Source organism: Sorex fumeus, unplaced genomic scaffold (assembly GCF_029834395.1).
Source record: "Sorex fumeus unplaced genomic scaffold, SorFum_2.1 ptg000048l, whole genome shotgun sequence".
NCBI classification, from domain to species: Eukaryota; Metazoa; Chordata; class Mammalia; order Eulipotyphla; family Soricidae; genus Sorex; species Sorex fumeus.
The window spans coordinates 16,540,398-16,555,704 of record NW_026606105.1 but is presented as its reverse complement, the minus strand read 5'-3'; the positions used below and the strand labels follow the sequence as shown (position 1 = coordinate 16,555,704).

At 42.8% G+C, this 15,307-nt stretch overlaps 1 protein-coding gene across 1 annotated transcript in view; it reads right to left on the bottom strand.

The window, feature by feature from the left end:
- Positions 1–15,307, bottom strand: part of LOC130032428 (coatomer subunit gamma-2) — a gene marked incomplete at its 3' end in the record, with an annotated part of 68,657 nt that overhangs the window by 12,471 nt on the left and 40,879 nt on the right. Inside the window, exons 10-12 of the mRNA XM_056123981.1 lie at positions 10,104–10,237; positions 9,335–9,402; positions 2,120–2,308 (exon numbers count right to left, since the gene is read on the bottom strand). Of these exons, the coding sequence (XP_055979956.1) occupies positions 2,120–2,308; positions 9,335–9,402; positions 10,104–10,237 (391 nt within the window). The remainder of the gene's footprint in view (positions 1–2,119; positions 2,309–9,334; positions 9,403–10,103; positions 10,238–15,307) is intronic.

Genomic DNA, 15,307 nt, shown 5'->3' with positions numbered 1-15,307 from the left:
GGGGTGCCAGGGATCTAACTGAGTTGGCCAGGTGCCAGGCAAGCGCCCTATCTGCTGAACTCTCTCTCCAGCATCTTTATTATTTTAAAGTCAAACACAATTTTTTAAAATGTGACAAATCTGACAATAAAAAATTTGAAAGCAATTTTTTGAACATAGGAAAATCAAATGACAAACTGGGAGAAAAACATCACAGATATATTCCAACTACAGTAACATCCCAAATATACAATTATATAACTGGGTAAAAACTAAAATCCTACAAAACCTAAAAAAGACATGAGAAGATATTCAAAAGGAAACAATAAACTAACCTTAAAATATGAAAGTGTTATTTGCTTCATAGTGAGACATTCAAATACAAACTACACTGAAATGTCCTTTTTCATCCATAAGATTGAGAAAACTTCAAAATATGACACAATCTATTGATGAGGCTATGGAAAATTAGCATTCACACTGCTGATATAATTAAGAATTTTCTACAAAATTACTTCTATATTTACCCTTCATTCTGGCGTATGGTGCCCCAGGAATTTACTTAGGAAGTAAATTTTATGGCTATGCTAGAAATACTGAAAAAACATACATACAAAGTTATCTACCTGCTGTATTATTGATAATTTACTTTAAGATACTTTAAACTGCCTAAATGCTATGCACGGTTGACTCATTCAATAAACTATATTAAAAATGACCTTTATAACATCAAAAGATGCTCCAACGATCCCAAATATATGCCTGGATATAGAGGCTGACTGTTGGGTTCTTAAGTCTAGATATGTACTAAGCAGAGCGTAACAGTCAGTTTTATTACTTGACTAGAAATAAAACTGGGAGAATAAAATCTTTCTACTAGAATTCTTTTATTTTATTCTTTGATTATTTCTGACCAGTTCTATTCAAAACTGCACTGCAAGGCCTAATCATTTTAGTAAGGTAAGAAAAAGAAAAGCACTTGGACTGGAAATAAACAAGTAAAATTGTGTCTACTTACAGAGGATATGACTACTTTGATTCTCCCAAGGAATGCATATAAAAAGTACTTGAATCAATTTTGGGGTATTTAGCAAGGATACCAAATTATTTAAAAAAAAGGCATAAATATGTCCCTGTATATACTAGTAGCAAACAATGAAATGAAAATTGTAATAAAACAGAATTTAAAGGACCATGAAATCTTGAAATACAAATTTAACAAAAGGCACGTAAAGTAATTGCTACAAAAAAAACCAATGCAAAGAAATTATGAATCACCTAATTAATAGGAGAGATATACGTGGGGCAACTGGAGGCATAACTGGAACAATATTACACAGATAGGGCATTTGCCCTGAATGTAGCTGATCAGGGTTCGATCCTTGACAACCCATACGGTTCCCCTCCCTGCCCCCAGCACCATCAGGAATAATTATTCAGTTAGAGCCAGGAGTAACCCCTAAACATCGCCAGAAGTAACCCCTAAACATCGCCAGGTGGGGCCCCAAAACAAAACAAAAACTAAAAAATAAAAATAAATAAAAGAAGCAGCATACCATACTCATGAATTGTAAGATACAAATTTGTCTCCAATTTGGTTATGAACGCCAATCATAACCTTAGCAGGTGAATATATTTTAAGCTGATCTATATTTTATATGGAAAGGCAAGGAAAATGAGAATACTGAAGAACGAAGGACAGTACTGGAAGATCTTACTCCTTGTCACTTAAAAGATGATACCGTAAACCTACCTGACTCAATGAATTGTGGTACTAACACAGAATTGACATTGAAATGTGATAAGGAGCCCAGAAATACCTATAATGAGTATCTTCTTTTGAACAAAGCACTCTAACGGGGAGAGGTATGTCTTTCAAACAAATTGTGCTGGAATGACTGAGTATCACGGGAAGAAAACTGAGCTTATCACACAAATGCAAACAGTAATACACGTTGGATCCCAGACCCAAATGTAAAAGCCAGACTCATGAAACATTTAAAACAAAACATTAAAGGGTGGGAGGGGGAGGGGAAGCTAGTTAATTAGCTTTCTACCTCTGCTCATCAAGACACTTTTAGGCAAGCCACAATCTGGGCAGGGGGCAGGGGAGGGTCCATGATCCTATTCCAGCGCGTACCTTGAACTCATCCGAGATTTCAGACACGAAAGAGGAGATCTGCTTCATGAGCCTGTCCACGCTGCTCTCGCTTCCCGTTTTGAGGAGTGTGGTGATGGCCAAGGTCGCAATGCTCCTGTTGGAGTCTGTGATCAAGTTTTCTAAGTCCAGATTGCACGCAGTCACTGCAGAGGGGTGCTTCATTGCCACCTGTGGCAGGGAAAGAAAAATTTAAAAGAAAAGAAAAGAAAAGAAAATTTCTGCAATTGACAAGAGCCAGAACTTTATAAAAACAAAGGGAGGGCAAAGTGGAAATCTGCACTAAGCGGGGGCTTTCACAGTGAAAATGGGGGAGGGGAGACTGTTCAGGTGCGAGACCACAGGCAGGGCCCCTATGCAGCCCCCGGGACAGCCCCTGTGACCTCGAATCCCTGCCCCAGTGGGTGGCCCCTGACACTATCTGCCTGAGTACTGCTGGACACGTCCCATATAAAAACAAACTTAGGAGCTCTAAATAAGATAACTTGATAAAGCTAAAACAGGACAGTGATCATTCCAGTTGATAAGGTTTGTTAGATAATGCCATCTGACAAATTATACCTGCCACAGTATAGCACTGCCTTCTCTGGCTACACTTCTATAACAAGGAACAGAAATCGACCATGCCCTTTTATTAGAGCTGGCCTGTCTTTCCTTATTGTACATGTGTAGTGTACATGGTTTATTTACTCTGCTGAATATTAAGACCTTGGAGGCTAGGAGTTAACATGGTAAATATTACTGAACTCACATGGCTGACAATGTAGCACTTAGAAAACTTCTGTATTTAATTGAACTCTAGCTGAACTGGATTACCAGGGGTCATTAAAACATGTCTGTCAATCTATTTCTTTTTAGTTCGCTTTTTTTTTTTTTTTTTGCCACACTTGAATGTTCTGGGTCTACTCCTGACTCTTCACTCAGAAATCACTTCTGGCAGGGCTCAGGGGACCATATGGAATACCAGAGATTGAATCGGGGATGGCTGTGTGTAAGCCTTATCTGCTGTACTACCACTCTGGCCCCTGTCCTTCTATTTCTTTGACAATGCTGGTCACCCCTCTGCCTGTCCCAACCAAGAGGTACAAAATCTCTTACACTTTCAAAATATATTTACATCAGCGAAGTGCAAGAGTGTAGTAAAGGAATATAAAATATAATTTGGATTACTGTTCCATGACTGCTCTAAACTTCTTTTTCCTCCAATTGTTGATATACTCATACTGCCAAATGACAAGTCTCCTGCTATATTAAGCTTTTATTTTAAATGCTTATGGCTAATTTATTCTGCTACGGTGGACCTATGTCATCCAATATGGTAGCCACTAGCCAATGTGACAACGATGAAATGTGACAAACTGAGACATGCTCTAAATGTAAAATACAAACCGAAACTCAAATACACAGTAAAATATTGAAGTATATTGGAAAAAAAACCGAAGGAAAAGGTGAAAAAGGAACGCAAATTGAAATTTTATCTTAAATACTACAATGTAAGTTTCCTTAACATTATTCATTATCTACGTGACTTACATTGTGTCACTGTTGAATAATGTTGCTGTAAACTACTGTTACCTGCAGAGATGGAACTATTCTCTATCTCCAGTGTTTACCATGACAGTCACTACATATATGTGGTTACTGAGCACCTTAAGTGTGACTAGTGACTAAGGAACTGAATTTTAAATTATATAACATTTTTTATAATATTGTAATATAGTATATAATATTAATTCCAGGAATGGTGATTCCATATTTTCACACAGAAAATGATCATAGTAAATCGAGTTAACAATTGTCACCAAAGGCCAGAGATACGGTACAGCAGGTAAGAAGCTTGTCTTGCACACAACCAACTTGGGTTCGACCCCTGGCACCACATATGGACATATGGTTCCCTAAGCACTTCCAGGAGGTGCCCCTGAACGCAGGGCCAGGAGTAAGCCCTGCCAAGTGTAGCGCCCCCCCCCCGAAAGTCCCCCCCCACAGGGACTTAACTGGCTTAACAGCTTAACTGGCTACACTGTGCTTTTAACAGGAAAGTTCAGACCACTGACATTTATAGTAATTGAAGAAATTTGTTGCCACTTCTCCATGGGAATGGGATTTCAATTGCTTTTGCCATCTGATCTTTTTTTGGTTTTGTTTTAAATGGGAGGCCATTCAGTCTTCCTAACAGATCTGGTTCTGATGTGACAAATACTCTCAGCTGTTTGAGAATATATTTTATCCTTTCAAATCTGAGTGATAACCTTGCACAGGAAAGAATTCTTGGTTGAGAGTTCTTTACAAAGTTCAGCACTTTGAACATATATTCTCTTCTTACTTATAGAGTTTCGGTTTAGAAGTCTGATGTGAATCTAATGGTTTCTTCTCCCTTAGTCCAAGTCCTTGCTGTTCTCCTCTTTAAAAGAGCCTATCTAGGGGCCGGAACGATAGCACAGTGGGTAGGGGGTTTGCCTTGCATGCGGCTGACTTGGGTTCGATCCCTGGCATCACATATGGTCCCCCAAGCACCGCCAGGAGTAATTCCTGAGTGCAGAGCCATGAATAACCCCTGAGCATCGCTGGGTGTGACCCAAAAAGCAAAATAAATAAATACAAGAGTCTGTCTCAGGAGCTGGAGCAATAGTACAGTGGGTAGGGCATTTGCCTTGCATGCGGCCGACCCAGGTTTGATCCCCAGCATCCCATATAGTTCCCCAAGCACCACCAGGAGTGATTCCTGAGTGCAGAGCCAGAAGAAATCCCTCAGCATTGCTGGGTGTGACCCAAAAGAAAAAAAAATGCCTATCTCAGCCTTTTGTTCTGTCACTAATTACAATGAGCTCTGGTGGTGTTTGTGTGTGTCTACCTTAACTAGGACTCTTCCGGTCTCTTGCATGAGTGCAACCACCTCCTGGGTGGGGAAGCTCTGAGCTATCGCTGCTTCAAACAGAAATCATTCCCCTTTCACGCTTCCTCTCCATCTGGAATTCTTAAAATTCTGAGGTTCTTCCTCTTGATAGTTTCCACTCTATCACTAACATGCTCTTCCTTTTCCCCTCCATTTCATTTCCACGCTCTCTTCTTGATCAGTGGGCACTGATTTCACTCCCAGCTACACCCATTCTGCTGCAGACACGGCTGTACTCCTTAGCTCTTCCAATTCAACTAGCTTGTTTTTCATTCCCCAACAACCCCATCTCCCACCCCCCCTCAGAGTCTCTTCAAGCCTCAAGTGATCCTTTCAGATCACTTAGCCCTGGGAGGCTTTTCCTTGGGCAGCTGATGGGTCCGATGAGGGGATCTTCCTAAGGTTTCGGCATCAACTGCAGACTGACTTCCTCTGTTTCTACACCGCTCCCGGTCCTCTGCAGGGTCCTGAGGCCTCTCTCTGGGTTTGGCCCAGCTCCCTCCCAGGGGGTGGGGGCTGGGTGAAGGCAGGTGGCATGCAGGCTGCTGCTGTCTACAGGTCCAGGGGTGGGGAGCATCTCTCCAGGTCCAGCACGGCTCCTCCTGGGCCCAGGGGTACTGAGCCGTTCACCTCTTCCACACAGCCCCAGCTCCCACCTCCAGCAATGTCCAACCTGTTCTTGCCCTACAAGCCGTTCCCAAGGTTCCGCATACAAGCGAGGGTATATGGCATTTTTCTTGTCTTCTTCTGACTTAACGCATGCAACATAAAGTTCTACCCATGATGCTGCAAATGGCAAGATTTCCCTCTTCTACGACTGAGAAAACTCTATTTATATGTACCATGCGTTTCTTATTTATTATTTAAATGTAGACAAAAGCCACAATTCTAGAGTTGAAACTGATAACAGAGCTCCAACATTAAAATCAGTAAGTTATATCTGATTATCGGGCTGTTAAGTCCTTGTGTAAGAATTTATTAAGCTGTTTGTTGCAACTGGAGTTTTCTGTGTTGCCGGTTTTGTTTGCTGAGTTTAGTTGGCTTCTATTACTTTCCCATCTAATTTGGTAAGCTCCTACTGGAATTCCGGCATTGAACAATTAGGAGACGACAGGATCTATGGTCTGGGCCAATAAGCTGTCATGGAGGGGCTGTGGGAGGTGGGTGTTGTTGCCGGGGTTTCCAAAAGTACTGGGGGGGGGAAGGGGAGGCTGCCCACCCCAACTCTGAGAAACACCAGAGTTCTCAGCCTAGGCACTGGAGTATCTGAAATTATTCATTTTGGTGTATCTGCAGAAAATATCCATGAAGCAGTGGAGCTGAGCCCTTGGTGTGTTTGCAGCAGTGGGGTGTGGGTGTGGCGATATACCACACTTTTTTTTTAAATCAATTCATCAATAAACAAGCTGCTTCTGGATTTCGACTATTATAAATAATGCTGCAAAAATTAGAGGAGTCGTGTGCATGTTCTGAATCACTGTTTCCTCACGTGAACTTCTACAGGTGGAATTACTTTGGCAACTGGTCATTCTATTTTAATTTCTTGAGGAACCGCCACACTATTTTCCACAGTAGCTGCACCAACTCACTGTGTCATGGGTGCCTCAAGGGTGCCCTTTTCTCTACATCCTCCCCAGAATTAACAAATCAGGAACCTGTTCACTCTGTCTCTTTCAGGGACAGTCACTCTAACAGGTGTGAGGGAGTATCTAATTGTGGTTTGGCTTTGCATTTCCCTGATGATAACCCAAGTGGAACATCTTTTCAGGTAACTGTTAAGCCCCTGCAGGTCTTTTTTGGGAAAATGTCTACTCAGATCCTCTGCCCATTTCTCAATCAGACTGAGATTTTATTCCTATGAAGCTGGATATTAACCGTTTAATGGATAACATGATTTGCAGTTACTTTCTCCTATTCCGTAAGTTGCCGTTTCATTTTGGAGGTCACTTTTATGGTTTTTTGTTTGTTTTTTTTTTCCAGCCCATACCTGGAAGGGCTCAGGGCTTACTCCTGAAACTGTGCTCAGGGATAACTCCTGGCTGGGCAAGGGGGACCATCTGTAGTGCTGGACATCAAACTTGGGTCAGTCACGAGCAAGACTTCCCACTGTACTATCGGTCCAGCCACTTTTTCATTTTGTTGATTTTTTTTGGGCTGTGTACAGCTATATATATATATTTTGCTTTTTGGGTCACACCTGGCGATGCACAGGGGCTACTCCTGGCTCTGCACTCAGGAGTTACTTCCTGGCGGTGCTCGGGGGTTACTCCTGGTTCTGCACTCAGGAATTACTCCTGGCGGTGCTCGGGGGACCATGTGGGATGCTGGGAATCGAACCCAGGTTGGCCACATGCAAGGCAAATGCCCTAACCGCTGTGCTATCACTCCAGCCCCGTGTACAGCTTTTGAGTTTGATGTAGGACCACTTGTATGTTTCTGCTTTTGCTTTTCATGTCAGATCCAAAATATCATCTCTGAGAGACTCAACAATAAATCTCTCAAAAGAGAGCACAGAACGTATGCTACAGAGATGCCTCCAGAACTGACACCAGGCTGTTTCATTTGGGGCAAGCTGGAGGGGGACAGGTGATCTCCCCTCCCCACTCCAATGGAGCCAGTCCTAGCAGCCAAAAACCTCCAGAACTCAACAGTCGCCATGCTCATGGCCACTCTCCACACACTCGGCGGCCTCACCCAAGAGTGAATCTATTCCTGGACCATGTCTCATACTTTACACCACTGATATACCAAGAGTAGTGCACCACATTTGATAGGATTTAAAGTAGGAGGCAAAATATATGTGTGTGTGTGTGTATATATATATATATACACACACACACACACACACACACACAGATATAGATATAAGCACACAAGGCTCAACCTTTAACAACATGTTACTAATCTCTTATACAAGGGCCTAATGGCTCCTCGGTGAAATACAACAAACTCACCTCTAAGAAAACTTTTGTGGAATATTCATAACATGCAATAAAAAATAAATTACTTCTGTTCTGCTTTGGGGCAAGGTTTGGAGTTTGGGATGGAAATATTTGAAATGTGGTGGGAATGTAAATATAGTAGTGGGATTGGTATTCAAATATTAAATGTAATAAATTATTGTGAACAACTTTATAAATATTAAATTAAATTAAAAAATATCATCTCCAAGACCAATACCAAAGAATCTACCACCCAAATATGTTATCTTTTTGGAGTTTTCAGGTCTTATGTTAAATTCGCTAAGCTATTTTGAGTTAATTTCTGTGTGTGGTATAAGATAGTGTCCAGTTGCTTTTATTCTTTTTTTTATAGGTCTATGGGATAAATTAATTAGAGCAGTAAATAGTCTTAAGGATTGGTAACACTTTGGCACTGTCCTCCCACTGTTCATTGATTTGCTCAAGCGGGCACCAGTAACGTCTCACAACAAACTGTGAGACTTGTTATTACTGTTTTTTGGCATACAGAATACATCATGGGTAGCTTGCCAGGCTTTGCTGTGCAGCAGGTGAGATACTCTTGATAGCTTGCCAGGCTCTCTGAGAGGGGCGGAGGAATCGAACCTGGGTCAGCTACATGCAAGGCAAATGCCCTACCGACTGTGCTATCGCTCCAGCCCTAAGGATTGGTATTCCTAGATATTATAATTTTAAAAAAAAATTAATGAAATCATATCTAAAGTTCCTTTATTTCCTAGTTTTATTCTTTTACATGTGGTCATCTAGTTTTTCCAACACTATATCCTACAGAATTTGTCCATTTTATTGTATATTCTTGATTCCTCTGTCATAAATCAACTGACTTTGGATGTGTAAGTTTATTTCGGGGTTTATTGTTTTATTGATCTACATTTGTTTTTACACTAATACCATATTGTTTTAGTATAACCCTAGAAATATATCAAGGAGTGTGAATCCACCAGCTTTATTCTTCCTTGGGATTAGTTTGACTATTCACTTACTGTCTTCTGTGGTTCCATACAAAATTTAGGACTGTTTGCTTTTTAATTTTAATATATTTAAAGGGAAACAAGCACAAATGACTGAAAGATGCCACATCAGACCATAAGCTCCTGACTATGAGGCGCTCAGAAGTCAGAAACAAATTATAATCTTCCGCCGAATAACAGTTAAGACAATCACATCACACCCAAGAGCAAACAAGCCACAGAGGTGCTCTTGGTCTATCACCTACTGCCCTAGGAGAAGGCACCAGAGAAAGGCCAAGAGGGAGTGGACACTTCATATCTCACGCTTCTCGATCAGACACTGACTCACAGCATTCAGAGGGACACGCACCTTGTTCAAGGTCCTCACAGCAGCGTATCTCAGAGCTGGCTTTGGAGAGCTGCAGAAAAGCTGAAGAACTGAAAAAGATGAAAAAATGCCCTGAACACCTCTCAGCTCATGACATGGACATCGACAAAGTAAAGAATTGCATTCAAAATAAGCGTGAGGAAGTTGGATCATAGCACCAAAAATCCACATAAAAATGATATTAAAAACATAAAGTGAAAAGTTTGGTTCAGCTATAGCAACTCTCAATAGGGAAAAACATTATTTCTAAATGAAATACCCATTAATCTTTGAGTATAAATTATAGAAATGTTCAGAGTTTCATCACACACACACAACACACACACACCTAAAATGGGCTTTGTAAACATTAAGGAGAACTGAAGAAATTAAAGTTACTTCTTCTAAGTAAAACCCTTTACAAGAAAAAAGGGTAACTTCAGAAAAAAGACACAGTTAAATAAAGAAAAACTCAAATTAAACCAGAAAAGAGACCTCCATGGGCTGAGTGCATGCCTTGCATGCGGGAAGCCTGGGTTCAACTCCTGGAACCCGCATTGCCCCCAGAGCACCACAGGAAACCGCCCATCATGAAGCCAAGAGTAGCCCCAGCACTGCTGGGCGTGACCCCAAACCCAAAAACAAAAGAATGAAAAACAAATAAGGAAGCTTCAAAAATCACCTTGACATACTTGGCATCCATCCTGCAGGCTTAAGAACCTTAAGCAAATACAGAGCGAGACAGACAAGAGCCCCTTGGGTATGGACTCACCGGAAACAGCAGGTGCCAACTCGCGAGCACTACAGTTAGGAAGATGGATGATGGCTGAAGCCGCTTCATAAATAACCATCTCGTGCTTATTTCGCAAGCAGCTCTCAATAAAGTCAAAGAGTGGACTTTCATGGCTGAAAAAAAAACCCAAAAAACAACAAAGAAAGCATGCACGGATGTAGGATAACACTCTTTTGTCCTTCCTTAGGTAGCTTAGGTTTGTCAGGTCGCACCCATCTAAGGACACTGAACTTGTAAGCAATGTCCTTTCTGTGTGGACACAGGAAGACAGTTAATATTATGCTTTGTAACTTGGGAGTTAATTGACTCTGAATAATATTTACTCCTGGGCATCTGATTTCTTGACTCAGTTGCCCTTAGTTCCTAGCACCCCAAAAGCAGGGTCCCGATGAGGGACTGAATGGACCCAGGGCAAGCGGTGAGCTACCCTGGCATCGAAATGGGCCAGGCCAAAGCGCCACAATACTGAACTATAAGTTGAGGGCATGATCATGGACAAATGCTGTCATGATCCAAAAGTAAGTAACGACGAGACTAGGACCCTGCTGGAGCTAGGAAGATTAACCTGGCCTGAGGACTGCGGAATGTATAGTGAGATGTTCTCAGGAAGAACCAAACTAAATTTATATCTCTTACTGTGCTCATACAGAATGACATTGCTAGAAATATTAGAAGTAGATTTATTACAACTATTTAAGTAGATTACTAACTGAGGGAAGAATACACCCTTGTTGGGATCCCACCCTTGAGTGGATCTCCTAGTAATCTGAAGTAATCTCTGTAGATGAGATTTTATCCTTGAGTTAATCTCCTGGAGGAGTGGTCTTACCTCTCTTTGTTGATTCGTCAGTATTCAACCCACCTTTATGCCACCGCCTTATGTGACTGCTATATAAATTAAGACGTAAGCTCGGAGAGGAGAGTCAGAAGCGAGAGAGCTCGGGCTCCAGAGATCCAGAGTCAGAGCCAGAAGGAGAGAGGTTCCAAGATTGGGGCCCAGGAGAGAAGGAGGCAGAGAAAGATAGGAGTGAAGAGGACTGGAATAAACTACTATTGATATAGACCGGCCTGGCCCTCGTTTCTTCTTCCGTCTGCCCTTGGCCAACAACCGTTCAGATCCAGGCCACATACAGCGGCTCAAGAGCACTGAACGCGGGCGGTGAGACAGTGCCATCCAGTGAGCCCATGAACACACAACCTTCGGCGTGATAAGATTTTACACACGGGCATCACTTGGATGTTAAAAAAAAAAAAAGAGGCAAGAAATAGACTGAAGAAGCACTTCTAGAAGATGCAGATAAGCACTTCTAGAAGCATGTATGAAAGTCCCTTGAAAATTCACACCCCCCTATAAAAGCAGCTCTACTAGTGGCCAGGCACTGTCAAAATCGACTTTTTTGATACTTTAGACAACAGCCCAAGTCTTTGCACTAATTCTAGCAACATTACTTCAAGAGAAACAGACAACTCTTTGTAAGCACTTTGTTGACTTTCTCCCTTTGCCACTTCCTCCACCACCATCCCCTTGTCCTGGCTTAGCAGCAGCCCAGGCAGCCTGAGGCTTCACAGCCACAGCCACACTGAGCGCTGGAAGCCGAGAGCCCTGGACGTGGCAGATGAAAAGGCTGGAGAGACAGCAGAGCGGGCTGGGTGCTTGCCTCACACTCAGCTGACCTAGGGCTCAATCCTCAGCACCCAGTATGGTCCTCGGAGCACTGCCACAAGTGATCCCAGGAATAAGCCCTGAGCACAGCCAGGTGGACCCTTCTGCCCTCTCCCCCTCCCCCCAAAAAAGGTAATGTTCAAGAAGGCCGCCAGTTACAGAGATGGCTACAAGCCTGGCCCCAGAGAACTGCCACTACTAGGCTCAGCTGGGACTCCACCGCAGGGATCCAGCCGCAGGGCTAATCTTTATTCTGACTAGAAGCTCAGTTCAGGAGGCAAGGCCCTCTCTTACAGGATGGTCCTGCCCCACATCAGCAATGATTATTTAACAGTGCAGTTGCCAGAGCAACTAGCAAATAGCAACAACAACAATAATGACCATAATAAATAATAAATTTAAAATGCAAAAGACAAATTCAAGGAATCAGACGTCCGTGGAGGACTCTGAGAATTTCTGACCTCGTCTGGAAACTTGGAGGATCGTAAGCATGTTCAGGACTGTGCAAATGCCCTGCAAAGACTGCAGAAAGCCCAGTCTCTCTGCTCGGCCTGGTTCACGGAGAAAGTGAAATGAAGGCCGAGCAGGGAAGGCCCACACCGAGTGCCCACAGCAAAGGTGGGAGGGGTCTGTTGGCTTCAAACATTTATGAACATCTGTCAGAGCGCTATGAGACCACTCAGCTAGTCACGCAGAGATTTCAGAAACCACACAGAGCAGAGAGGAAAGACCAGAACTTAGTTTGGTAATGTTCCTTAAAATAAATAAAAATAAATGAATAAATAAATAAAAGGATAACCTGCAGCAAGGATAACAAACTGGAAGGATGGGGGAAAAGAAATCTAATGACCAGAGTGACAATATTATTTTTAGTCACTAGTTCTCGGTGAATAATATGACATAAAAAAATAAATGAAGGACACCCAAATTGTGGGGGACAAAAGGCTAGAATAAGTCAGCAGCTAGCATGAGAAATAGAATTCATGATGGCTTTTATTAGGGAAAAAGTAAATCAGCTAATAAATGTTCAAAGGAGAAGGAAACTAAGCCTGCCAAGTTAAAGGAGGTGAGAGAGAGAGAGAGAGAGAGAGAGAGAGAGAGAGATGGGGTGGGGGAGAGAGAGAGAGGGAGAAGGAAAGAGGGGAGAAGAGAGAGATGAATAGGGGGAGAGAGAAGAGACGGGGAGAGAGAGAAGGAGAGAGTGGGTAGAGGGGAGGAGAGAGAGAGAGAGGGAGGGAGACAAAGTTCTCAGTGGACAGAGCACATGCTCCTGTATAACGTCTCCAGAACCAGCACCACCTGGGCCCCAGAGCTCAGAGTCACGAGTAGCCCCCAAGCATCACCTGTGGTCTAAAACCCAAATACACCAACAGAAAGACGTGACATCGTTATATTCCAATACAGGTACGTGCTCAATTCCTCTGTCCATTCAGATGAACCTTGAAATTAACACGTTGTGATTTTCTTATTTTTCCCCCTCTGGTTTATTTTACTCCATCCTCTTTTCCCCACCCCCCGCCCCACTCCCTTCCCTTTGGGACAAAGGCTCCCGCAGGGGAGGGGGAGCAGAGCCTTGGGGGCAGGGCTGCCCAGTGCTTGCCCAGCGGTCTCCGTCCCTTGGTGCTGCTCCTGCACATTTCCGTCCTGGGGCTCACTGAGCGGCTGCATGCTCGGCTGCGGGGCTCCCACATGGGCAGTGCTCTGGAGACCACCCAGTGCCCCAAACAGCAGGGGCTCTCGGGACTGTGCGAGCACGGTGGGCAGTGCCAGGGACTGAGCCCAGGGTCTCACCGCTGCAAGGTTGGCACTCTGTTCTCCCCTGCCTTCTGTAATTTTCCATATATAGATGTACACTTTTTTTTTTCACATGTACTAAAGATGTACGACTTTTCCCTAAGGATTGGGTTTTGATACATTTCTAGTAACATGTTTTCAAGATTTTATCAAATCAATTGCCTGCTGAAATAAAATCCATTTGAAGCAAAATCCATTTGGAGACTGACCTATCCAGCAAGCCTGGAAAATTCGATGTCCTAGGGCTAACAGTACACAGACTATTTTTACATTTTCTATAGACATGATCGCACTGTCCACAGGGTGTCGTGTCCTCAAATCTTTAATGTCTTCCATCTTGACTTACTGTGACAAGTGAGACTTCTAGTAAAATGTTACTTAAAGAAACAAGTTTTGTACACATGCTGCTCTCATTTACAGTTTCAAGGGGGAAAAATAATTCACTGGTTAGTATTAACTCTGAAGATTTTTCTTGCACCTTATCAGAACAATGACACTCCTTTGATTTGCTACTTTATGTTTTAATCACAAATGTCAATGAATTTTATTAACTGTTCTTTTGGTATCCATGATTTTGGTTTTCTGCTTTAATAAATAAAGTCTGTTAGGCTGACTTTTTACTGTTAGATCAATTTTGCACTGATTGAAGTTATGAGAATCAACACAGAGTGGAAAATAGTTTTTTAATTATTATTATTGTTTTAGCTTCATCCTTTCATGTCTTCCTATGGATTTCCAACCATATTCCAAGTGGTAGATGACCGAGCATCAATCCTGCTGTTCTGAGACTATTTTTCTTCATTCTGTTTCCAGAAGAGCTATTGTCTGTCACTCTATTTTCAAATATACCCTTGTACACTTGTTACATCCAACCAGCAAATATCCACTTCAGTTAGGGCACTGGGATCAGGCAGAGTGACCCCACTGATGTGGGTGCATCCAAAGGGTCTGGGACTATGTAACATTACACGGAAGAGAACATGACACCTGGGCTGGCTGTGAACAAGACAACAGAGATCTGAAAGTCTATGACAGGGTTCTGAAACCTTTTCCTCTCACAATTCAGCCTCAACCAAGACACAACACCTGGGTGAGTGCTGGCAAAAGCATCTTGGATTCATTACACATTTGATTTTTAATCAATCTGGGGGTTACAATTAATCAACTTTAATTTTATGCATTCAGAAACCTACTGTGGCAAGAATGGTTGGTGATACCCACGGGGTTGCAGCTACACAACCCCATGTTCTGAACGTGACCACAACGCAAGAAGATCCACCACTGCAAAGAAATGAGAGGCCGGAGAGGTAGGAAAGGGCTCAGCTCCCGGTGCTTGCCCCACACACAGCCAAGCTGGGTCCATCCCCAGCATCTCAGATGATTCATTCCTCAGAGCGCTGCCAGGGACATTCCTGGAGCACAGAGGCAGGAATAAGCCCTGAGCACAGCCCCCAAACCAAAACCAACAACAAAAAATAAAGTAGTATGGCCAATGGCCTCCAGAAGAGCACCCCAAAGCGTCCACGTCCTGCCAACAGACTGCACTGAACTCTTGGAGACCCAAATCTAACCCCAGGGATCTGTGAAATCACAGTGGATGCTGTGACAGACTTCCCATTACGGCTAGGATATTTTGTTATGGAAACAATTTAAAAAGGAGAAAAAAAAAGAGAATGCAGTTCTTGGTATTTAGAAGTGAGGTGCTGCTGTTAATAAATACCTAATA